Raw genomic sequence first — 27,832 nt, 5'->3', positions numbered from 1 at the left:
AAGGTTTACTTTTTTTGCCCAGAAAATACAAGAGCAGCAAAGTATGACCCATGGCCAAAATCTAGTTCATTGTCTTCATTCCTGATGGGCTGGGGGGTGGAGGAAAGCTTAAAAATCACTTGATATTTGAAAAGTACATAAGAATAAAGAATGCTGGAGCCTGTTAGAAAGTTTTTATTGCAACATCACCAAGCCTGTCTGTTTATGCTGAGATGATAATGCTGACAATGCCTTCCTTCCTTCCTTCCTTCCTTCTTTCCTTCCTTCCTTTATTTTTTCCTTTATTTTTTTTTCTGATAGAGAGAACTAGAGAGGGAGTATATATATAGAGAGAAAGAGAGATACCTGCCACACTGCACTGCCACTCAGGAAGCTTCACCTTAGCAGGTAGGGATCTGGGACTTGAACTCAAGTCCTTGCACATGTGTGTAATCTATCAGGTGCACCACCATTCAGTCAACCCCCCTCCCTTTATTTTCCAAATCTGGGAAGATTTACAGTACAGTTGTTGACACATGAATATAATGTCTCATCTCCCTGTAATAGGTGTCTGTAAAACACTTAACCTCTCGACTTAGGTTCTTTCTATCCTCATGCACCAGGACCCCAACATCCTGTCCATCCGTTCCATCCCTCTTCTTCCCCAGAGTTATTTACTTTAGTGTAATACCCATCGTCCAGTTCATTACACCTGCATCCTTGTCATCAACAAGTCTGTCAGGGACCAGCACATAGAGATCATCCACCAGACTTGTCTCATAAGCCCTCTGGTACAGAAATCTCCCTCTTCCTTTAAATTCCACTTCACCTTGTATTCAGAGATCCTTCTTTTCAGAGGGGAACCTGTCATCCTAACAAGATTTCCTTGAGCTGGGGAAATAGCTTACTTGGATAGTGTGCTGCTTTGACGCAGGTTTGAGTCTGGCTCCCACTGCATTGAAGAAAGTATTGATGCTGTGTTCTAGGGCCTCCTATCTCATTCTCTCCCTCTCTCTCTCTCTCTCTCTCTCTCTCTCTCTCTCTCTCTCTCTCTCCTTCCTTTGTATATATTATAAAAGAAAAAGCACTTGTCATTGTCAGTTTTGGTTTTCTGTGCCAGTAACAGATCTAATAACAGTAATGGAGGACTAATAGCCTATGAAAATGAAAATGCTGGCTCTTTGCAAAACACATGTGTTAAATATGTTGAATAAATGCTAAAAATGAATGTGAGAGGATCGGCATGTCTACAGAGGCCCAGAGAGGACAATTCTCCTGCAGACACTTCTCATCATGTGACCTGAAGGGCACCCTCCTCCTTGGCTCAGAAACAACCCAGATATTCTTTGTGGAATAGTGGTAGCCAGAATTTCTAGAGATTACAAACATGTTTAAATGCTGTTTATGCCATTTTAATATCCTATTTTAAATGTATAGATTAAGGCATTTTAAGTAGAAAGAGAGTTTTGAAGCAAATTATTACTTAAAAGAAAACAAAAGAACACATAGAAGCTAAGACATGTCCATTTTCACCACTGCATTGACTAAATACATGTTCAGAAGTACTTGTGTATATAGAATTATGTTTTCTTACCATAAATAACACCCACTCACATTCTCAAAATAATTTGCACACATTAACTAATCACAAAGGGAAAAATGTTTTGGGGCTGCCTACAGACTTAGGCAGACAACAAAGACTTTGTCACAGTTGCTTTTGGGAAACAGATATAATTGCATGGATTTTTAACTTACAGTACTAACACAGAAGAGACAAAAAATTAGATAAAGAGAGTGTTGTGAAATTAAATGCTTCAGCAGCATATTTTACTAATGACCAAGTAAATCACCAATTTTATACTAAAGCTCTATTAAAGTTTGCCCACATTTTTCTGTAGATACCAATTACCAGCTTGCACTTTTTGAAGGACAAGAAATTAATATACCCGAAGGCATGATTTTTTCACCCTAGGAGGAGTAGCAGAAACAGACACGAATGACAGACTTTGATTGCTGCCATCTCATAATTATCTCAAAAACTAAAAATCAGCCAAGCTATTTTATTTTCCTACAGATACCCATAGCTATCTCTCAGAACTGTTGATATCTCTGATGGTTTATTATGTAGTGGAGTTGCACTGGTCCCATAAGTAGATTCAAGCTACAGTAAACTAAAAATTGGATAGTCATTAGGTCTCTAGGTCCAGAGAAATACCCTGTCCAAGAAAATGACCTTTTATAAATACATGGCCTAGGTACACAGAGGTAAGCAATTATTGAATCAAGAAAAACAAACAAAAACAACAACTAAATCATTGAGGCTAAAGTAAAAAAAGAATGATTCATTCACCTCACAAAATAAATTATAGAAAAACAATTCTTGTTTTCTTTTTTTAATATTTATTTATTTATTCTCCTTTGTTGCCCTGTTTTGTTATTGTTATAGTTATTGTTGTTGTCTTTGTTAGATAGGACAGAGAGAAATGGAGAGAGGAGGGGAAGACAGAGACGGGGAGAGAAAGACACCTGCAGACCTACTTCACTGCCTGTGAAGCAACTCCCCTACAGGTGGGGAGCCAGAGGCTCAAACCGGGATCCTTACTCCGGTACTTGAGTTTCGCGCCACGTGCGCTTAACCCATTGCGCTACCACCTGACTCCCACAATTCTTGTTTTCATTTGCATGTGCACAAAGAAGCAGGAGCTTCATAGTAGCATGGAGATAAATTGCTGAGAGTCAAGGAGAGAAGAAGAGAGATTAGTAAAGTCCCTAGTCCCTATATTTGAACCACAGCTTTTAACCTACAGTTCACAATTGGGCTTAGTGAATCTCTAAAGCCCCTGAAAGTTCTTGCAGTTTCGTTAGATGCATGCTTTATTTTTTCTCACAAACAATCCATATTTCATTCATGAGGCAATAAGCACCCATGTTCTCTAATTTTTTAATTAGTTCCTAGCAATCTTTCTGGAAAATAATATTATTGAATTATACAAAAGCAACAAGTAATTGTTAGGATATATCTGAAATAAACTTCACTCTTTTTTTATGGGCTATTTCTTTTCCAGCAAGTAGAAATCACTTTACATTATCCTTCAATATTTCTTTCTTTTTTTTTTCTCCTTCTCTCTCGAGTTCCATAGCTCCCCCTTCATTTCTCATTCCCTTTCCTTTTGTGCTCACCTCTTCTCTTTGGGAGGAGTAGGAAAACCTCCTACTTCTTGTTATTGGTGACTTGAGGCACCCATAAAAGAAGGGGTTTTAAGAGTCCAGAGGTTTACTGCACTATGCAGGTTAGACAGTGAACACATTGCCATAATATTAGCAAGACTGGTTATGCTTGAACAGTAAGAGATAACGGTTAGCACATGGAAGGACTTTATAAAAGGCAGATAATAGTCTCAGCAAGGTTGAGTTCTATTCTGAAAAGAATAAACCCCAACAAGTAGTATTTCTCAGCAGGAAAAACTTTCCAACTGAGGATTCCTCCTTTGACATAACTATTTACGTCTTAGTAAGGTCAAGGCAAAAGGAGTTATGCTTTATTTTCTACTTATTCAGGACAGTATAGTTGTGGTCTTAGAATATATATTCAAAACAAATTCAAATGGATATTTTTATCTGTGGGAAAACATCTGAGGAAGATGCCCTTTGCTTGTACTTGCCACAGGCTTGTACAGCTCTGCATGGCTAACAAGGATTTCTAACTCTTCAAACACTGATAGACGTCCATGGGGCCAGAGCCCCAGGACCACAAAGCACAAGACCATAGCCAGTTTGATACTTGATGAGGGGGTACATGGCTTGCTAACCACTGAAGCCATAAGTCTGCTAAAGGTCTACTAGGGGTGCAAGTTAGGAGAATCTTTGAAATAAAGTATGTTAGAGGAGGTGGTGGTGCACCTGGTTGAGTGCACACATTGCAGTGCACAAGGACCCAGCCTTGAGTCCCAGGTCCCCATGTACAGGGGGAAAGCTTTGTGGGAGGTGAAGCAATGCTGCATGTGTCTGTCTCTCTTCCTCTCTATATCCCCCTTCCCTCTTGATTGCAGAGTATCTCTATCCAATAAATAAAGAAAGATAATAAAAAGATTTAAAAAGAATGTTAGAGGAGACTGTATGGATTTAACTTCCCTTATCAGAGGATTCTTTGCAGAGTCCACTTTATTGAACCCTTCAGTTTTTTGCTGATATAAGCTGTTTTGGGATTTCTTTGCTGTAGTTTGAAACTAGTAAAAGGACAAAGACCCGAGATTGCTGCTATACCACTCTCAGTCCTCCTTCAGGTTGTTAGCTGGTGTCAGTTCATCTGGGCCTCTCAAAACCAGACTTGAGAACTGAGGAATCAATTGATTCTGCCTTGGAGATTTAGGGTCAACTGTACATTTATCCAATATCTATCTTTATGATGGGTTTAAAAGTACAAATAGCTGCAAATAAATAACTATGTTTACCCTCTCTTCAAGCATCCCAGTTTGCTTAGTAGACAGGCTAAAATAATATACATTCCAGTTAATAATAACAAAGTTCACACGCTTACATTTTATAAACTGAGAACAAGTTTCTTGTCATTTGCTATTATACAGATATATACACTTTTATTTTGACTTCTTAGAATTCTAACTTTGTAGGTATATCCATATAATTAATTCCTAAGTGTACTATGTATGCATATTCATAATTTATTCTTATATGCTATGCAAATAAGTGTTTTGCTTGTGATACTTTTAATTTTGCTTCATTCTGGAATAGTTTATGATATTAATTAATAATACCATGCATATAGTAAAAAATAAGATTTTTTAATAGAGATGAGGTTTTTGGGGGTCTTTGTATATTAGTCACATTTGTTTATATTATTTATTTCTATGTAAATTTCAGAATCTTAAAGAAACCTATATAAAAAAGACTATGATGGTTTAGGATTCTTTTTTTTCTTTCCTTTTAAATGTTTTTTTAAAAATTTATTTTATGGGAGTTGGGCTGTAGTGCAGTGGGTTAAGCGCAGGTGGCGCAAAGCACAAGGACTGGCCTAAGAATACCGGTTCGAGCCCTGGCTCCCCACTTGCAGGGGAGTCGCTTCACAAGTGGTGAAGCAGGTCTGCAGGTGTCTATCTTTCTCTCCCCCCCTCTGTCTTCCCCCTCCTCTCTCCATAGCTTTCTGTCCTATCCAACAATGATGACAACAATAATAACTACAACAATAAAACAAAAAGGGAACATAAGGGAATAACTAAATAAAATAAATATTTAAAAACAATCATTTTATTATACAGAGGCGGAGAAAAATTGAGAGTAGAGTGGCAGATAGAGAGGGAAAGAGAAAGAGAGATATTTGTAGCCCTGCTATACCAATCATGAAACTTTCCCCCCTGCAAGTGGGGGCCCAGGGCTTGAACCTGGATACTTGTGCACTGTAATGTGTGTGTTAAACCAGGTACACCATTGACTAGCCCCAGGTATATTTTCTTATAGATTTACTTTCCTATGAAATGAATTTGTCTTTTTGAATAATGTCATAATTTAAAACACCCCACTCATTTTGCCCCTATTTCTCTATTTGTTATTTAGAAAGATGTTAGCCAAGCTGGCAACTTTGAAGACTTAGATATCATACATGCCAAAATTCAGACTGGAGTGAACATTCATGGCCAAACGCTAAGCTTTGGGGAAAGGTTGAGAAAGGAATGTTGGCAAACTTTTAATGTATAGTGCTTGAAGAAAGAAAATACACTTGGCTACTTTTGCAACTCAAAATGGATTCTGCAAAAGTTTTTCTTATGATGGTAACACATAATGATAAATAGTAATTAATGACATGATGTATTAATTTTCTTAGAAAAATAAGTCTGTCCAAGGGAGAAAAAGATATAATGATTCAGACACAGATAAAGACAGCCAAAATGAAAGATGGAATTATGCACTCTACATTATTAGGAAATTCAACTTTCTCACTCATTACTACATCCCTAATCTATAGTACAGTGCAATGCAAGGTGTGAATGTGTATTTGTTAGTGTATATATAGTGTATATACCTACTAGACCTTTTACTCTATGGAATGGCTTTGTTGTTACTCCCAACTAAGCTATGTCAGTCTTTTACACTGTGCTATGTTGAAAAGACTATAGGAAGAGCTGGTCAGCAATACCCAACCAATGGAGGTTTCAGATGATCCTAAACAATGCAGTTTGGTGGGGGACAGGCTTGAGTCTCAGTAGCAGACACAATGCGGTTGACCACCTTCCCAGGTGGCTCAGCTTACTGGTCTGTGTCTTCAAAGTTTTGAATGCAAAAGACTACATAGAAATACACTTGATCTGGGAGTCAGGTGGTAGCGCAGCAGGTAAAGTGCACATAGCGCAAAGCGCAAGGACCCACTACAGATCCTGGTTCAAGTCCCCAGCTCCCCACCTGCAGAAGGGTCACTTCACAGGCAGTGAAGCAGGCCTGTAAGCCTTTCTCCCCCCTCCCCACCGTCTTCCTCTCCTCTCTCCATTTCTCTCTGTCCTATCCAACAATGACATCAGTAACAATAACAATAACTACACCAATAATAAAAAAAGAAAAAAGAAATTAATAAAAAAGAAATATACTTGATCCAATTAGGGTTGTTGATTAGATTTGAAAGAGGGATAAGGAGGGATGAAGACCTTATCAAACAAAGAACTACTAAAGGGACTTATATAAAAGAAAAGTAAAGAATGAGCTAACCCTTTGGGGGCCAGATAAAGAAATAGAGCAGGGGAAACAAGAAAAGTCAAGTGCAGAGGAACCTTTTCACAAGGACTGCAGAACTAAGGTGGCCAGTGGTGAATGGAGTGAGGAAACTGGGTCTGTCACAGAGTGAGGGGAGCACAGGGGACTTTAGGGGAGGGATATTTGTCTGTGGTACTGCTTCTGATGTAGTAACATGTCTTAAAGTTGTGTGAGATTGCACTTCTTGAACATTCATGGTCTTTTAAACCAATGCTACCTCGAAAGCAAATTTATATATAAAAAAAGAGAGAAGATATGCAGAGAGCGCCATCTTATCTATGGTCATACCAGCCTGAACACACCTGATCTTGCCATAGGTGGTGCTCTTTATCTTGTGAAGATACCTAAGTTTTGGTGGTGGGTATGGTATGTTTTGTATACATATGGAAACCTGAAGCTGTACTCCTTTTTTTTTTTTTTTTACTATAAACCAGTGGCAAATCAGTGCAATTTGACTTTTGAAATATGGAGACTGTTACTTAACATGAGCTGTGAGGCCTAAGTTGCCAAGACCTGAGCACACTTTCTTCTGTGATCTTTCCTGTCTTCCTTACTTTCAGATAAGTGAAAACACCCTTGCAACTTTCCACATTCGATATGTTAACCTATCACACAATTGGCATAATCAGAAAATAATACTCTCATTTGTAGAAACCTGTCATGTATTACTATATTTCAAAGTAATCTTGATCTCACAAAAAACCTGATTAAAATCCGGTGACATAGGTCTTCCATATTTTCATGAAAAAACAAATATATACAAAGCATTTGCTTGGAAATTCCATTCTATGTCATAAGCACACTAAGAAAACTCCAAAGATGAAGATTAATGGCAGAGACACTGAATTCTTTTTAAAATTCACTTGGCACATGTCTCTTGCCACGATAGAAGACAATTCAAAATCATAAAGCCTAGTTTAGAAACTGCGGCATACTGTTTTGATAATTCAGGAAGCATCTCATCTAATGAGCTGTGATCATAGTATATTTACCACTATAATCACTGATGTAAACACATATTTTCTTGAGGCATTTTATGTTTGTTTGGTTTTTTACCAGAACATTGATCAGCTCTGGTTTATGGTGGTGAGAGGGGGATTGAGTCTGGGACTTTAGAGCTTCAGACATGAGAGTCTCTTTGTATAATGATTATGCTATCCACTCCCCAACCCCCTTGAGCTTTTTTTCTTAAAGAAAAATCTACAAGTTCCACATCACACAGTCTGAAGTTTTGCTTATTCCAAACCATTTTTTTAAATAAATTTTACATATGAAACACATACTGGAGAATTACAATAACAGAAGGGAAGGTTGTGACATCATGAATTAGAAGATATAAATCTCTCATACAAGTGTCGACAATAGTCATCTATGTTATATCAGACTCTCTTCACCCCCAAAATGAAAACTCTATCCATCCATTTAGTAGACTGGGTGAAAAAGTAAATCAACAGTCAAATAGCCTTAGCCATCAGTTAAATATCATGGTGCATTCAAATTCAAATGCATTAATGTTTGAGAATAAAATAGGACAGACATTTCTTCCATTGATACTTCAAAGACTTTGTAACATCTGGAATTTGGTTCCATTCGGGGTATTCCAATAAGAAGGGAGAATAAAAAGATTTTAACAGAGCAAACAAGATTCAGATTTCTTACAATATGTTCTCCCTGGGGGAAACAAATAACACAATACATCTGACTAACCTTTCTGCACTTCAGCTGCATTAATTAACATTTAGTCATGGATTCCATTGTGAGCCAGATGAACTCAGCACTACAGCTGTTTTGATTGGGGGTGGGGTGGCGTGGGTTGGGGGGAGCATGCTTTCACATTTTAGATTCCCAGCATTTATAAATCTAGGGGAAATGTCTTCCTGACTGCCTTTTGTGCCAGTATTAGTGATTTACATTTATATCATAGTGTATATCATTTATATCACAAATAAATTCATCTGTACCCTAGATGAATATGATTGAATCAATCTCAATATCACGTGGGTCAGCCAGAGTGATTCCTCTAAAAGTTACACCCCTAATTCCCCCACCCCTTATGCCAATGTTAAGCAGGGAGTGAAGGAATAATAAAGAAGTATCTTCTGATCATCAAGACATTGCTTTTGGGTAAATTAGTGATTAATGTAGAGATCAGTTATTCTTTTTTTTTTTAAGATTTTATTTAATTATTAATGAGAAAGATAGGAGGAGAGAGAAAGAACCAGACATCACTCTAGCACATGTGCTGCCGGGGACCAAACTCAGGACCTCATGCTTGAGAGTCCAAAGCTTTATCACTGCACCACCTCCCGGACCACAAGATCAGTTATTCTAAGAAGGAAGGATACAGATGAATAGGAAAAACAAACAAACAAACAAATTAAAAAAAAAAGAGAAACCAAACAGATGTTAAGGAAATTTAAGTGCAGGATATGATGACTTGGCAGAGATGTCAAGTCTGCAAGCCAAACATGTGGAAGCGGTTGGCAGGGAGCACAGCTCAGAGACATAACTGCTATACTTGGTCAGTCACTGAAGGATTTTTTTTTTAATAGCAAAATCTCTTCTTAGATATAGTTTGTGAGGATATATAATGGTGAATCTGTCCAGCAAAGCATTTGGCTAACAGCTGGCCTAATTTCACATCACAAGAGGACTGCAACCTCAAATTTTTGTCATCCTTGCTCGCCAGTTTTGGAGTTTCATGGACAAACGAAGAACAGTAGCCCTGTGACTATGTGTGTCTGTATGAACCAGTATACTCATGTGTACCAGTTTGTACCAGTGGAAAAACCTAGAGACATTCTCAATATGAATACTAATCGAACCTGACAACTGCCTCTTCAAAGTAACTTTCTTTGCCACAATTCCAGATGTCTTCATCTTTACCGACATGAAACAACAACATATATACACATATCTTACCTGGAACTACTTCAAAAAGGAATTTCCCTGGGCTCTCTTCATTGCAGGCATGTTCAAGGACTTTATTTCCAGGCAGAAAAATAGTACCCTGTGAACACAAATGACCAAATAAGTAATACCAACAGATATCAAATATTTAAAACTATCATCAATGAAAATATAAGGTGTGTCTTCTAACCAGAATATAATAAGCTCTAGGCTCATGTTTGTTCTTAACTGCTCAAAACTCAAGTTATAGAATCACATTTACTCCACATTTAACACATATTTGTTTAATATCTAATACACTGGCTGGTCAGAAAACTTGCACTATATTTTTGCATAGAAAAATACATCATGACTTTTCTAACAATCCAATACATTATGCAGTATTACATGCTGAATTCATTTTCATCGCTCATTTATTAAATGTATTCGTTGCATTAAAACCCTCAAATTCTATCAACATATTTAATTAATAGATAATTTTATGAAGTAGATGTTATTTTCCCTATTTTGTAGTTGTGAAAACCAAGATAAAGACATTAAATAACAGCCAATGTAAGCACAGATTTATTCTTTTTTTTTTTTTTTTTTGCCTCCAGGGATATTGCTGCACTATGAATCCACTGCTCCTGGTGGCCATTTTTTCCTTTTTAAATTGGATAGGAAAGAGAGAAGTTGAAAGGGTGGGGAAGACAGAGAGGGAGGAAGGAAAATAGATACCGGCAGACTTCTTGTAAAGAATCCCGACCCTGCAGGTGGGGACTGGGGTCCACAACCAGGATCTTTTGCGTGCCACCACCCACCCGTTTCTTCCTTTTGGTAAGATATCTCTCTCCTTAGTGGATCATTCTCATTTATACTGAGACGTGTTTAAAAATCCATAAAAAATTCCTAGTAAAATTACTTTGGCTCCATGTTCTGGTCCATCATCTTAGTTCTTTTCTGATAAAGAGTTGTCTACACTCAGTCTATTTCCTCATATTTCTCCACTGAAATCTGATATTGCAAAGTTTTCTTCTTATGACTATACTCTCTCTTCAAGATATTTCATCCATGACTTCAATAACGAACAACAAGCAAATAACTATTATATTAATAATTTTACACAAGGACTCTCTGAGACTTAGGGTTTTATATCCAAGAGTTTATTTGGCATTCCCAGTTGAACATCTTAAAATCACCTTCAAAGGTAGTCAAATTAAAATGCAATTTTAGATTACAATGCGGTTAATTCTGATCCTGCTTATGTAGTCCATAGCACAATAATAGCAGCATCTGCCAATCAGTAGTGAAGGCCAAACTATAAGATTTTTGTCTGTGCTTTCTCACTACTTCTAGATCAAACAATGTTTCAAATGCCTGTTCAGATGTTTACTTTTTTTTTTTTTGATTCTTCATTCTAAATCAGACAAAATGATCTTTAAATAGAAATTTGATTTTCCAACTTTCCTGCTTAAAAAGTTTCAATTCTTTTCATTTGACCTAGGATCAAGATTTGGATAGTCTCTCTCCACTCATATCTCGAATTAGGTTTTCTACTCTTGTAGATTCTAAGATTTCTGAGATTCTGTCAAATCATTTCCTATCAATGACACCATCATCTTGTCCACCTTAGGAAAACATTCTCTCCCTGTTATTTTATTTGTATATTTAGATCAGTCAAGGCTAAAATATACTTACATAGGTTCTTGAATTTCTCTTGGACTCATTTGCCATATGTAGTGATGTTATTTTAAAGATTATCAGCTTAATATACTACTTCATTGCTAAACTATAAGGGAGTAATGATACTACGTATTTTGCCCTTTAATTTACCAGCAGTGCCTAGAATTACACAATACATAAATTAGTGATTAAAATGCAGGAGCCAGGCAGTGGCACACTTGGTCAAGCTCACCATTACAGTGCACAAGGTCCTGGCTTCAGGCCCCTGGTGCCCACCTGCAGGAGGGAAGCTTCACGAGTGGTAAAATAGGGCTGCAGGTGCCTCTCTAGCTCTCTCTCTATATATATATTCTCCTTTCCTTTCAAGTTCTGTCTCTACTCAATAATAAATAAATAAATAAAGATTTATAAAATGGTAAAAATTAAAAAATAAAGTGATAGGAGGAAGAGGATAAGTGGTCTGACCTTCAGCTTTATCAGGATCCAGAGAGAGAGGAAGAAATTACAAGGGATATTTGGATGTAGTAATATTGTCATGAGTGGGTTGGAGGGGGAGAGAAGACTAGACCTGGAAGAAAAAGGGGCATTTATGTACAAATGTAGACAGATAGCTGTAGAGATGATAGCATTATGTTTGTAACTTTGGGAGAACTGCTTGTAATGGAAGGATTAGGGATTCAGAACTCTGGTGGTAGGGACAGTATGGAACTATACCCCTGCTGATATGTAGTTTTGTAGATCAATGTGAAAATCCTAATAAAAATCATAATAAAATAAAGATGCACATTGTTGAGTGAATGAGTACTGCTAATATAGTAAAGCCCGTTTTCAAAACGAAGTGTTGGTTGAAGAGTATGTACTCTTGTCCACTATATGATATTGTTCATTTTCCCCAGCTTGAAACAATATTTAGCTCAAATAATGTTTTACTCAATTTTTATCCTACCTGGTTTAGCACTGAAAATTATAGTCGGGGGTCGGGCGGTGGCGCAGTGGGTTAAGCGCACGTGGCGCAAAGCGCAGGGACCGGCGTAAGGGTCCGGGTTCGAGCCCCCGGCTCCCCACCTGCAGTGGAGTCGCTTCACAGACGGTGAAGCAGGTATGCAGGTGTCTATCTTTCTCTCCCCCTCTCTCTCTGTCTTCCCCTCCTCTCTCCATTTCTCTCTGTCCTATCCAACAACAAAGCAAGGTCAACAATGGCAATAATAACCACAATGAGGCTGCAACAACTAGGGCAACAAAAGGGGGAAAAATGGCCTCCAGGAGCGGTGGATTCATGGTGCAGGCACCGAGCCCAGCAATAACCCTGGAGGGAAAAAAAAAAAGAAAGAAAGAAAATTATAGTCATGTACTGCATGCCTCCTTCTGGGCTTAGAGTGATAAATCACAGCACTCCCTAACTTTTACCCAAGGAATTGTGGGTTACAAGTGCCCATCTCTTCCCATGCCTTGCCACATGAGATATTTGAAGGTAACACCTTTTATTTTCTTCCACCAAGAAGGAAAAATGTTATACTTCCCATAGCTAGGATCCTCTGACTGATAAATTTGAAAAAACTCCATTTCATTTTGTCATGATTTTAAAAATTACTAAATACTTTGAAAATATTCATCATAACTGATATTTTATACACAAATCTATATAAAGTGATAAAGTCACAAGATTTACTTTCTGAATTTGTGAAAAAAATACATTTATAATCTAACTACATATTAGAGCATGGTGGTAAACTTTTCAGGTAGAATCATTTATGGATGTGTTTGGATGTGTACATATATGATTTGTAATTAATGCTGTGCTTTCCAGTTCTACTTAGAAGTTTTTATAAACTCATTTTATTGGGGAACACGATGATTTGAAATACTGTTGTTACTACATGTGTGACTTTCTTTCCTTCATATAGTAGATGTCAGCCCACCGTAACCTCCATCAACTTCCTACATGGAGGAAACTTAGAATCTTACACTACAGATGTTCAATAAGTTGAACTCAGATCATTCTCCCACATGAAAATTTTCTAATACATGAAATCCCAAGCTACTCCATTTGGAAAGTAAAAGATATAGAGTAGTGCTATATTTTGTTGTCTGGTTAGCAGGTGTGAAATGACTACTTCTCGTCATAGTTTCGTATTCATTTTTAAATTTGACATTGCAAAGGATTTAAGTTTTGACATGTTTTCAAACTATGATGTAAAGTAAAAAGTGCAAATACCAGTGGAAAAAGTAGGGTAGTGGATACTGTAATTGACACACAATTTCTGTGATTAGTTAAATCATCAGTAATTAAAATAATGTAATTGAAGCAGATAATAAAGCAGATAATCCTATTGGATTGATTAAGATGGAAAACCTAAAAAGTACATAATTAAGAGATGCATTTTAATAGTTATTCCAAATGTATTGAATTACTTGTATATTACGAGAAGGTGCAGCTAAACAATTAAAGAATATATAATTTACCCACCATAATAGATAATGAATACCTCAGAGGTGTATGTGGGCATATATATATACATACAAATATATACAATCTCTTGTATAAAATTAGTAATCAAAGTTGTATTATTTTCTTCAGAGATTGAGTCATGTATTATCAATATATTAATATAACAATCTATATCATTTCTTAAAAAGTAAATAGTATAGTATTTGCTTGACTATATTTTTTTACATCCTCTACTGTTGTAAATGCTTTTTTAATGTTATTATAAAGGGCATTCTAATGAACATTTGTGAAACTCAATCTTTGAGCTCCTTCATAAGCTATTACTTTAGAACAAATACCTGGGAGAGAGAGAGTAATATTCAAAAAGTATGCACAGTTTTTGTGTGATGAATTAATTTTCTAGACTTGCTCTAAATTAACCAAACAAATAAACAAACAACTAATAAGCAAATATAACACATGAGCCAAATCTCACTCAAAAGTAACACATTGAGACATTGCCATATGTTTGATATTATCCAGAATGATTTCAGATTACATGTGGTGTGTGAAAGAAAGAACTATTTTCAATACAAGAATAACACAATGCATGCCTATAGAACAAATAAATGCACACACACAAACATGTATATACATATACACATACACATTTAAAAAGTGAGTGGTAGGTTGAGCAGTGGTATGCACGCCGGTAAAGCATACATGTACAGTGCTTAAAAGACCCAGCTTTAGACCCCTGGTCCTCACCTGCAGGGAGAAAGCATCATGAGCAAATGTCTCTCTTTCACTCCCCCCTCTTATTTTTTTAAACATCTAATGTAAATTTTTATTGAAAACAACTGTAAGGGGATCAAAGACAAGGACACTAGACCTGAAACTACCAAACACATAAGAAAACAATAGCAGAGAGTGTAGTAATGATGCAAAAAGCCTTTTATGTTTGAGGCCTCAAAGTTCCAGGTTCAGTCCTTAGCACCATCAAAAGTTAGAGTTAAGCAGTGCTCTGGTATTTCCTATCTTTCTTTCTCCATTCCATCCTTCCTTTCTTCCTCTCCCTTTCTATCTCTCTTACTCTCTCTCTCTCAGTAGCCAAATAAAGATGTATTTAAAAAAACAACTGTGATGTCCTTTAATTCCCTGGCTACACTGGAAATTCTTTATTTGTCCCATCAGATCTCTTTACCAGTCACTGGATCCTGCAGCCCATGAGACTAATCTCTCAAAGTTACATAAACCGAGCTCTCTTGCTCTGATTTCATGTTGGGTTTGAGAGACCATATCCAGCAGGATATCAGAAGTCTACAAAAGAGACAGGTAAAAATATATATTGACCTCATCCGTCTCCTTCCCAGAAAGGTAGCAAATTGTCCCTATTGCATTGGCTACTGCTGCCAAGGTTTCCTAAGCTTTCAGTGGTTCCAGTAGAGTTAACGGTGGCAATGGGTTTCTTCTTACTGTTAGTTCCAGAGAGCTTTGATTATCTGTTGGGCTTCATTATTTTTCCCATTCACTTTGTAAATGTATTAAGTATCATACACTCTATAATTATCCCTTCTGGAACCAATAGGTTCCTGGTGGGATCTTGGATGACTAAAGAACCAGGATGCAAGTACTCTGAATTTTCTAGAAAAGGGCATATTGTCCCATGATGTCCCATATTCATCACTGCCAATTGTGGATGAACTGAGAAAAGAATCTCTACTATAAATAAGGTGTACAGTATTTTTGGTAGCTCAGTATACATGGCAATACTTCCATGAAAATAATTAATCAGCATATTCCAAATTGAGTTATGTTTACTTACTTTCACCCCTTTAGGGAATATCACTTACATAAAGAATCTTTAAGACTTCAAAATGGGATAGTCTTTTATATCTGGCAGCAAAGAACTGGCAAATGTAGGACAATTCAGAACCATACCAGCATTATATTTTTAGCTGAAATTGCTGTAAGAAAAGCTCACATCTACTTAATCTCAGATCACTGAGCCAAAACCACAAGCTATTGGGGTAAAGCTAGATGCTGTTGAAAATAGTCAGAGACCTTATTCTGTGGAACTGAGATTGGAAAAAACAGACGAATGATGCACAGTGGCATTATTATCTTTGTAACTGCAGTGAGTACTTTTTTTTTCTCCCCTCCCCTGAATGAACAATGGGACTATGGGACTGAGCATCACAAGAAACTAGATAAAGTTTCACTTTGGAAATATGTGTGTATTTCTAATGCAAATAAAAATGGCTTTAAAGAGGAGATTACTTTTTAAAATTTTATAGAGACATAGCTTTACTTTATATTATTTTTAGTGAGACATTTTCATTAATTCAGCACTTTCTTTTTTCAGAGACCAAGAGAGAAGAGGTTAGAGAGAGGACCAGAGAGAGAGACAGACAGACAGACAGATGGACAGACAGACTGGAGAGTGGAGCAGTAGCACAGCCCTGCTTCACTCTCCATGGAGCTATCCCCCCCCTGTGTGTCATCATGGTGTGCACATAGTGCCAGCACTCACACTCAGGATGCCACCTCTGTAAGAGACAAGCTGTGAAGCCTTAGGAATGAAAGTCATTGCCACTAGGCTAGCTCCACTACCTGATTGGCTGCTTTCAAGAATAAGTCTTTGATATGTCCCAGAGGCCTCAAAAACATTTTGGACCCACAGTTTTCTAATTCTTAAAGAAAAAGATCACTCTTGTAAAGATTAAGTATATATTTGTTACTAAATATATATTAGATAATACTTAATGTTATTATTGAGATACATAAACAGGGAGATTAATTAGAAGAATTGAATTCAATTTGTACTATAGTGTTTGCAAGACTAGACTAAGGAAAACAATTAAACCTTTAGTTAACAAACTTAAGAGTAAATATCATGCTGATAATGGTGATTGCTAACACTTAGACACTTGCAGATCTGCTTCATGGCTTGTGAAGAAACCCACCCTCCCCTTGCAGGTGGGGAGCTGGGGGTCAAGCCTGGATCCTTTTGCTAGTCCTTGCACTTCGAGCTATATGCCCTTAATCCAGTATACTACTGCCTGCCCCCCCCCCACAACTGTCTAGATCTTAAATATGTCTTGTATCATCTTACCAATAAAAAATATATGAAAATATAAAAACAAAACAAAAAATGCAAGCTCTCTTTGTCATCACTTGGCCTAATGGTCCTGTGGCAGACATTTCTTATTTTATAGGTAGAGAGAAAGAGATATTAGGAATCTAAGCAAAGAATCTAGCACAGGAGATTGTAAATAAATATTTGCGTAAAAACAAGGAGAAAGGAAGGAAGGATGGAAGGGAGGAAGGAAGGAAAAGAGAAAGGAGGAAAAAACCTCCCGCTTCCTCTATAGAGCCTATATTTCCCCAAGTCCTGGAACTTCTAGGGTGGGGCTTAATTTCCTGCATGCTTCTTTCAATTCATACCAAATAATATTTCATCCGCTGATCCCAACCTAATCAACGCAAGGAATATTACCTCAGCATGCTTCACTTCAGACTGTATCCAGAAATGTCAGACGTGGAATGTCAATCCTTCACCCTCATTACTCGGGTGAGACCTTTCCTTTCATAGGATTCTGTAACTCCATTCCAGGATTTTCACTTCCTAACAAAGTCCAAAAACCTAGATATGGACCAGGTCCCATGAGATACAGCGTATTTTCACATGTATCCATAAACTAGGGTAAAATATATAACTGAAAGCAAAATACACAATAGTCTGCAGTGAGTCAGTATAAAGTTCATAATGAAATAGTGTCTGCTTAGACTTAGATACCCTCCTCACCTACTTCCTATTACACTTTCCTTACTCACTCCAAAGCTAACCTTATCAAAATAAGGTCAGCAAAATCTGAATAAGGGCAATAGACTGGCATACTTTAATGATGACTCTTTAGTCACTATCAGGCCACGCCATCAGCTGAGGCCCTAATCGGGGAGCCCTGAGATTCCCAAACAGACATGATGGGCCTAGAACTCGAATAGATTCCTCTCTCCATTAGTACAAGTCATCTCTATCAGGAACAAGACAATAGACCCCTTTGTGGGTCCCCACAGGACCTTGTCCTCAATGTGGATCAACAATGGTAGAGAATGTTCCATCCTCGGAAGGGAGGATGGACAACATACTCTATGCTCCACCTGAGGAAGATGGGTCCTGAAATCGGGGCAGCTTGGAACCTTCCTACTCATGACCACAGAATGTGAGCTCAGATCTACAGGGATGCAGAGGTCACACAGGCTCCTAAGCTGATTATGGGCCCCAGGTAATATTAAATTGATGGGGTTTACAGTCAACAATATTTATACACCTTTCCCGTATTTGGGAGCTACTCTCTTCCCTGATCCTTTTTCTCTGGTCCTTTATCCAGCCATGACATCATCTCCCCAGACAATAACTTGGATCCACCCGCACATCAGATTTCAGGCTCTGGTGGAAAGAAAAAAAACTAGTATAGTCATGGGCCCTTTGGAATATAACTAAAATATGCCTACTAGCTATCTACAAAATGGAGACCCCCAACTATTCATCTGTACTATTCCAGCCTTTAGGCTCATGATTAGTCAAGAATTTCTTTGGCTTTATATGTTAACTCTCTTTTCAGCCACCAAGTTCCATGATACTAACCAGACTTCCCTGGATAGACAACCCCACCAGTGTGTCCTGGAGCCCCACTTCCCCAGAGCCTTGCCCTACCAGGGAAAGAGAGAGACAGGCTGGGAGTATGGGTCAACCTGCCCATGTTCAGCATGGAAGCAATTACAGAAGCCAGTCCTTCCACCTTCTGCACCCTATAATGACCTTGGGCCAATATTCCCAGAGGGATAAAGAATAGGAAAGCTATCAGGGGAGAGGTTGGGATACGGAATTCTGATGGTGGGAACTGTGTGGAGTAGTCCCCCTCTTATCCTATGGTTTTGTCAATGTTTCCTGTTTATAAATAAATAAAAAAAAAGAAATGGATGGAGGGAAGAAGGAAGGAAGAAAGAAAGGGTGGAAGGAAGGGAGAAAGGAAGAAAGAATAAAAGGCTGATTTCATAATTTTTTATTTAATTATGAGCTCTACTTATGTTTCTTCTAGACAATTACTGCTAATTAAAGCAATCTGAGGAAGTTTCACAAATCGTTCTCAATTTTTTTCTCCCCCCTGAAATTAGTTACACTGAATCCTGGGCTGCTTCCAGTCATGAAGTGCAGATCTGCATACTAGTACAGTTTTGAAATCCACTAAATTAATTCTGATGTGCAAACTGTTTGGGTAACACTGATCTGACCTAAGCAATTTTTAAAGGAATTCCCTTTTAGAGACAATTACATAATATTAATATTTATGTACATACTGTGGAAATATGCTTTGGAAAATATTTATTTAATGAAAGAGAGAAAGAGGCCAGAGAACTGTTCGGGCACATACAGTGCCAGGATGGAGCTTCTCACATTTGAGTCCTGCCTTTTAGTTCTACTTACTCATTCACCTCCCTGGTGGCAGAATGCACTATTTTTATTTTCTCTCATTTAATAAAACATGCAGAAGAAAGCAATACATGTGATATTTGCAAACCATTATTTAAATGAACAGGGACATATAACTAATTGCATGGGACTGTTGCACGATTACTGTATAAATAGCAATACATTTTGCAGACACATGGTTAATTTTCCTGGGTTATATTAGAAATTGCAAGAATTATTATAGCTTTGGGTTAATTTTAATTTTTTTAAAAATATTTTATTTTATTTATTCATTCCCTTTTGTTGCCCTTGTTGTTTGATTGTTGTAGTTATTATTGTTGTTGTCGTCGTTGTTGGATAGGACAGAGAGAAATGGAGAGAGGAGGGGAAGACAGAGAGGAGGAGAGAAAGATAGACACCTGCAGACCTGCTTCACTGCCTGTGAAGTGACTCCCCTGCAGGTGGGGAGCTGGGTTCGAACCGGGATCCTTATGCCGGTCCTTGTGCTTTGCGCCACCTGCGCTTAACCCGCTGCGCTACCGCCCGACTCCCCCAGGTTAATTTTGATTTTAAAACAATTTGTCTTTAGAGTTTATGAGCACTATGGAGGTTACTGTGAAGGGGGCACAGGAAATTTGGTGGTGGGTATGGTGAATTAAATGTACATGTATCATAGGTGTAAAACTAGATCACTGAAACCTTAGAACCTTGTAAGCCACAGTTAAATCACCAATAATAAAATTTATCAAAATAGCAAAATATTTTAATAAAAACACTTGATAACATTTTATATCTTTAGATCATACCAGCACAGCATCAATTGTGACAAAGGAAAAATTGTATGTGCACTATTGAGTTGTAACTCATTTAAAACTCTTTAACCATTTCTTCTGGACACAGGTAAATCTCTTCTTTAGCCAGAAATGCATGTATTTCTTTCCTAAATGAACATTCTCCTTGAGAACCAGTTGGTAGTTACTAGTTTTTTGTAATGTCTTTGACTTATGGGAAATTCAGGCATTTTTCTTACTGTGGAAAAAATACTGGAAATATAGGAAAAGGAAGGCAGCATTATTTTACAACCAAAATTAGAATAATCATACTCTTAAAATTGGGAAAAGTCTTAGATGCCATCTTTCTAACACTTATTTAAAATATGACTTCTGCAGTACCATAACATTTAGAATGTGCTGGAAACTTTTCTTACTACTTTTTAAGATACACTTTCATTTTTGAAAGGTTACAATTGGGAGGGAGGAAAATATTCAAATGCTGATACAAAAACCATGTCTCATTAACTCCCACTCTAAACCTTTTCCTTTGGAGTGATTTTTTTTTTTTTTTTTTTTGCCTTTTTGAATTACTTCAACTGCCATCTATAGAGATTTTCTATCTGCCAACACTCTGCTATACATTTATATCTTCTTTAAGGAAAAAAAATACTATGTGGGAGCTCAAAAGAAAAAAAGACAACAACTGCCTACCCTTTATATAAATAAGTAAATAGCCAAAATAGATAAATAAACAAATAAGCAATAAGATCGACTAAAGTGTAGAGATGTAATCTGACCCTACAGTGGTCTACATACCAGTTCTCCTCAATATTCTTTATATGACAGAAAGCTACCATGCCCCTGACTTTCAGTTGAGAAATTCCAGGTTCAGTCCTTGTCAGAAGTCAGATGTGATCACTGTTATGATCTCTCTCTATCATAAAATGACATATGTATTTGTTTATCTAAACTAAATAAAAGGCCAGCAAGACAGCACATCCTCTTTGCCACATACAAGACTTAGTTGTCTTGGCCCCCATCACACTGTGGGAAGTTTGAGTGGTGTGCTAGCTTTCCCTTCTTCCTTTTCTCTCTCCCTCTCCCTCTCCCTCTCCCTCTCCCTCTCCCTCTCCCTCTCCCTCCCCCTCCCTCTCCCTCCCTCCTGCTCCCCCTCCCTCTCCCTCTCTCTCTCTCTCCCTCTCTCTTTCCCCTCCAGGGTTATCACTGGGGTTCGACAGCAGCAATACAAATCTACTGCTACTGGCTGCTACTTTTTTCTATGTTATTGGATAGGGCAGAGAGAAATTGAGAGGAGGGGGAAACAGAGAGGGCGGGAGAAAGACAGACACCTGCAGACTTGCTTCACTTCTTGTAAGGCATCCCCCCTGCAGGTGGGGAGTGGGATCTCGAACCCTGATACTTGCACTTAGTACTCTGTGTGTTTAACTGGGTGCGATACCTCCTGGACCCCTCTCTATTCCACCAAGACCAGTGAAGCCCCAGCAACAAGAACAACAGAAAGAAAGCTACTGTGTGATTTATTGGTTAATTTGCTTGTCGGTTTACTCATTTGTCATATATTTAATAAATTCTATGAGCTGAGAATACAAAAATGCCTAATAAGTAACAGATGTTGACATTTTATATTTAGATACTCAGGTCATAGATAATTGTTATTTTGCAACATTTTCCCTTTTAAAAATAAGGGCATAGTACTTGTATACCAAGAAAAAAATAACACATACTAGTGGGTAAAGTGTTGTACTCTCAAGCATGAGGTCCCAAGTTGAGTCTCTGGGATCATATGAGCCAGAGTGGTACTCTGGTTCTCTCTTGCTCCTTCACTCTTTTTCTGTCTCAATAAACATTTTTAAAGAGAAAATGACAGAATACAGGGATAGATAGGATAGGAGAATTTTGGAAACTAAAGGTTCAGTGTTTTCCTTGTAGAAGTACTGCTGAAAATAGCTCTAGAATAGGTCTACAATAGTAATCTACTCTAAATAATGATAACCCGACATATCAAGTCCTAATACCTACAATTTATGTTATCTTTTTAGACAAATACATCATGATAGAAGTGATTAAGGATGCAGACAGAGTGTTATGCAGGCTTATCTTGGTGGTACTTAAAGATCAATCACACATCCCAATAGAGAGATAAAGGAAAGCTTTGTATATGGAGGAAAGACAACGCAAAATGGAGACAGAGGTTGAAAGGACACTGTTAAAAGCAAGAAAAGCTTTATATGTATTTGTCTGGACACATCAGTATTCTTTGCTATAGCAAATTGCCACAAGCTTGATGGCTTAAAACCACATATATTTATTCTCTCATAGTTCTGGATTCTGAAAGTTCAAAATCTGGGTATAGGCAGAAAAGACTTATGTGTCCAGACAAATACATATAAAGCTTACTTTGAAACAAAACTTCTATTAACTGCTAATCCTCAAGTGCTCTCCTATTTTTGCCTCATTGTGAATTTTATTAATTTATTTGGTAGAGACAGGAATGAAGTGAGATGGATTGGGGAGACAGAAGAGAGAGAGTAAGAGAGACACCTGCAGTGCTGTTTCACCACTCCTAAAGCTCCAACTCCCCACAAGTGGCAACCTGGGGCTTGAACCTGAGCCCTTGCACAATGAAACATGGGCACTCAATCAGGTGTATCACCACCTCAAGTGCTCTTCTTTATTTATGATAGTTCTTTAAATATATATGTTTATTTATTGGATAGAGACAGAGAAACCAAGAAGAAGAGGGAGATAGAGAAATGGGGAGAAAGAGAGACACCTGCAGTATTTCTTCACTGTTCACAAAGCCTCACCCCCAAAGGTGAGGACTGAGGGCTTTAACTTGAGTCTGTGTGTATAGTGAACTGGTTGTGTAACCACCTTAGCACCCTCAGTACTCTTCTTAAGTGGTTTTTAGGTTTTTGTTTGTTTGTTTGTTTTTTAATAGAAAGAGGAAGAAAAAGGAAAAGACACTATATGGTGCTGGGCCAGGCTCAAACCTGGGTGTGTTCCGTGCTTAGCTTTTAATGAGTATAATGATTTTTTTTTTTGGGGGGGAGGAGTTCAGGACACTCACATAGGTGATGTCTAAAGAAAATCACTCCTGGGGCTGGGCAGTGGCCTACCCGATTACGTACACATAGTACTACGTGCAATGACCTATGTAAAGATGCAGGTTCGAGCCCCCAGATCCCCACCTGCTGGGCGCATGCTCCACAAGAGGAAAACAGGTCTGCAGGTCTCTTATCTTTATGTCTCCCTCTCTAGCTACCCCTTCTCTCTCAATTTTTCTCTAGTCTATCAAGTAAAATGGAAAAAAGGAGCAGTAGATTCTTAGTGCTAACACTGAGCCCCAGCAATAACCCTGGAGGCAAAAGAGAGAGAGAGAGAGAGAGACTCCTTACCCAAGATGCTCCTTTCAACAGGAAGAACTGACTAAAGTGGCACCACATTTATGTGTTCCAATGCCAGGACAAGGTATCTGTGCAAGGTTAATGTAGCAGTTCTTAGCAGGACAGGACTGACTCTGATTACGAATCCTTCTCATTGAATTAGTAGGGACCTGACCTTGTATTTTGTGTCCAACAGTATATGTTCTTTAATAGCATTTATTATTTCTCAAATAAAGAAATGTTGATTGCCTTGAGGGGGTGGTAAATTATCAAATGTTTGAAGCAAAGTCTACAGCAGTCAGACAGGAAGCCCTCCCCCTCAAATGTTACAGAATTTATGTCTCTTCAGGAAACAGACACACAAAGAGCAAAGCCGTCATAGTTGTATTTAGTGTATCATCATATTTAGTGCTGGAAAACATGGAATCCTAAAAAGAAAGGTTCAATAAACTATTCTCAGTGGATCAGGAATTTTGATTATAATTAAAACATGCTATTTAGCCTTTAATTAATTTGATAATCCTATGTTTTTAAGAAGAAGAAGAAGAAAAGACCTAGATTTAACCTCCAAAAACTAAAGCTATAGTGCCAAAACAATCTGAAATGTGTAATAAAATGACTTTGATTTAAAAAACAAGTGCAAATATTCTATAGTTTAACAACTTTATTTATTTATTCATTCCCTTTTGTTGCCCTTGTTGTTTTTTATTGTTGTAGTTATTATTGTTGTTGTTGATGTGGTTGTTGGATAGGACAGAGAGAAATGGAGAGAGGCGGGGAAGACAGAAGAAGCTGCTTCACTGCTTGTGAAGTGACCCCCCTGCAGGTGCAGAGCCTGGATCTCTAACAAGGGTCCTTGCACTGGTCCTTGAGCTTTGCGCCACGTGTGCTTAATCTGCTGCTACTGCCCATAACTTTCTATATATGTGAGCTTTTTTAGATACTTATAGAGAGAGGGAAAGAGAGAGAGGGAAAGGGGCCATAGCACCAAAATTTCCTTTAGTGCAGTGAGGGCCAGGCTAGAACCTGGGTCACTGACATGGCAAAGCAGCGCACTATCCAAGTGGGCTTTCTAATCAGCCCTATATGTTTGAATCATAACACCAGACAATTTAGCTAGAAGGGGACGTTTTAAGATTTAATTGCACTACTGCTTGAAATCCTAAACTTCTTAAAAAATTACTCCTTTGTCAATGGTAACTATTTAAAAGAATCATGTTAAGTGAAATAAGCTAGAAAGAGAAGGATGAATATTGGATGAACTCACTCATAGACAGAAGTTTGGAAATAAGAATGGAAGGGGAAACGCAAAGCAGAACTTAGGCTAGGCTTGGTGTATTCAAGTACTGGTGCTAGATGGTGGAGAATGTAGGTTAGGGGTGAGAGTGTTTTGCAAAAAAACTGAAAACTTTTACACAGGTACCAATATCTGTATTTACTATAAACCATTAATACCCCCAATTAAGATAAATCAAACTGGTGCTGAATTGCATAGATGCTGTCACAGTTATATAAGTTGAGTGGACAATATATTCTGTTGCCAAGGGAATCATCACTCATTCATCCTTAGAAAGAAAACAAAATGAAAAATACTTATAGACAGAAATGTGGTGATATTTAATATTTAAATGTGGAATAATTTCTTTGCATCACAAAGAGGACTGGCTATAGCATCAGAATCAGAAACAACTTAGTGGTTCATCAATGAAAAATGATGAAGTAAACTGAGATGTCTGCATAATAGAACATTATAAATAAGCTATATTGACCAGAGAACATATATGTTTTAATAGTTGTCTAAAGAACGTATTATAAAAGAAGGAGGCTAGCTAAGGATATAGCTAAGCTGTAGGGTGTCTTGTAGGCATTAGGCCCTGGGCTTGATTCCTGCATCAAACGATAACTAGAAAGCCAAAAAGAAATATAGTATTATGAATGGTATAGCTCTGCTTTGGTCTCCTGTTTTCTCGATCTCATAATAAGTGAAGAGATAAGTAGAGAAATAAGATAGTTTATTTTAGAAATAAGTAATCATTATGACATATAAAATGAAGGAAAAAGATGCCAAAAATGAATTTCCACTTTCCTCTATCTACATTTAAGAAAATGAAATGAATGAAACTATTCAAAGTATTCACCTGTAGAGTGAAGGGTGGAAAAAGATTGATTGATGTGGGTTGACTCTGAGACATCTGGAACCTTTGGCATTCTAGTCCCTGACTCTCCTCTTTTTTTTTTTTCTTTTTAAATCAGGCAATGTTTTGAACACTGATGAAATAGCAGTATACTTGATAATGATCTTGGTCTCACAAATCAAATGAATGAAGATACATACACATATTTTTGGTCCATAAATTAATTTTAAAATCCTAAGAGACAGGCTAGGAGTATGAATTGATTTGCCAACACCTATGTCCAGTGAGAAGCTATAACAGAAGACAGACCTTCCACCTTCTACACCTCATAAAGATCTTTGGTCCATCCTCCCAGTGGGATAAAGAATAGGGAAGCTTCCAATGGAGGGGCTGGGGTGTGGAAATCGTGGTGGGAGTTGTATGGAACTGTAAACCTCTTATCTTATGGTCTTATTGATCATTATTAAGTCAATAATAAAGAAAAAGAATTATCAACAACAAATAAATCCTAAGAGAATCATGATATAATATAAAACGTTTTATCTATTATTATTTTTCCCCAGAGCACTGAACAGCTCTGGTTTAAGGTGCTGATGAGGATTGATCCTGGGTACTCAGAACCTCAGATATGGAAGTAGTTTGCATAACCATTATGTTGTCTCCCCTGCCTTATAATTATTATTATTACATTTATTTATATATTTATTTTTATTGCCACCAGGATTATTGCTGGAGCTTGGTGCCAGCACTACAACTAGCAGCAGCCATTTTCTTTCTTTCTTTTTTTCTTTCTTATTTATTTGACAGAACAGAGAGAAATTGAGAGATGAGGGGAAAATAGAGAGGGAGAGAAAAAGGCAGATCTGTGCTACAGTTCCTTAGATGTCCTTCTCCCCCTCAACCCTGCTCTGTAGGATGTATGAGTTCAACCCGGTGTTTCACTGTTCAGTCCCCTATTTTATTATCATGATTTTTAATATATTAAACTACTCAGTTCTTTCTAGCTTATGTTGGTGGGGAATTGAACCCAGGTACCACAAGATAAATTGCTGAATTACAATATATGAACACAATGCTCAGGAATTATAATATTATCAGAAAGAATATACTAGAACATACTATTTCAGCCACTGGGTTTTTTGCATCATTTTTTAATATGTTATATTTATTTTTGGATAGAAACAGAAATTGAGAGGGAAGGGAGAAAGAGGCACCTGCAGCACTGTTCCAACACTTGTGAAGCTTACCCCCTGCAGAGAGGGACTGGAGGCTTGACACAGGGTCCTTGAGCATGGTAACATGTGCTCAATCTACTCTGCCACCACCCGGCCCTAACATTTCCATTGTTACACTTTTAAGAAAATATAATACTAAACAAACACCTATGTTTTCAGAGCCTCGGGCATGAAAATTTCGCATAATCACTATGCTGTCTCCCCAACCTTAATGTGCTTTATGCTCAATTAAAATAGGGTTAGGATTGTTTGAAAGTGCCTGAGGCTAGTCAAGAGCACTCTGAACTGGTAACATTTTAGCTGGACTCTGGACTTTAAGAAGCAATTATTCCCATAAAAGGAAAAATGTCAAAGCTTGAGAGGAAGCACTGGTGATCAGAGCCCACTAACAAGATAAGCTGTTTTAGTTTTACTCAATGTGAAAGAAGAAAAATTTTAATGGGTTTGAACATGGTAGTCTCTGATTTTTTTAAAGACCACCCTGGATATTGAATATAACATTCAGTTATTATAGAGGGAGGGGACTAAAATCAGAAATCTGGACAGAGAAAACTTGCTGCCAAGAAAATGAAAGGGAATAATGTTATACACCATGTGAGCCTTTTATTTAGTTCCATTCATATGGCTTTTTATTTACTTATTTGTTTTGCAGAGCCAACCTCACATATACTTCACTATTCCCTTTTTGCTTTTTGTCATTAGGGGATGGGGAGGCCAGAGAGGGAGAAAGAGAGAAGGAGGGAGAAAGAGAGAGAGACTATAATACCATAGTTCTCATTAGAAACATAGCATTATCATATGGTGTCAGATCCTGCTTTGAGTTTCCCTTTCTGTTATTCTTTCTCAACTTCTGTTTATGAGTGATACCCTCCTCACCTTCCTATTACAGTTCTCTCACTCACTCCAAAGCTAACCGTATCAAAGCAAGGACTATAAAAGTTGAATAAGGACAAGAGACTGGCATACTTTAAGGATGACTCTTTAGTCACTATCAGGCCATTCCACCAGCTGGGGCCCTAATTGGGGAGTCCTAGAATTGAGATTCCCAAACAGACTTGATGGTCCTAGAAC

General features: G+C 37.6%; 1 protein-coding gene across 2 annotated transcripts in view; it reads right to left on the bottom strand.

Annotated features, from left to right (window-relative positions):
• Positions 1–27,832, bottom strand: part of ARHGAP24 (Rho GTPase activating protein 24) — a 449,107-nt gene that overhangs the window by 198,818 nt on the left and 222,457 nt on the right. For both annotated transcript variants that reach the window (XM_007525030.3, XM_060187748.1), the window contains exon 3: positions 9,658–9,745. In XM_007525030.3, coding sequence (XP_007525092.1) covers positions 9,658–9,745 — 88 coding nt within the window. The remainder of the gene's footprint in view (positions 1–9,657; positions 9,746–27,832) is intronic.

The sequence above is a fragment of the Erinaceus europaeus genome, chromosome 3, assembly GCF_950295315.1.
Source record: "Erinaceus europaeus chromosome 3, mEriEur2.1, whole genome shotgun sequence".
Classification (NCBI taxonomy): Eukaryota; Metazoa; Chordata; class Mammalia; order Eulipotyphla; family Erinaceidae; genus Erinaceus; species Erinaceus europaeus.
This window is presented reverse-complemented; position numbering and strand designations above follow the sequence as displayed.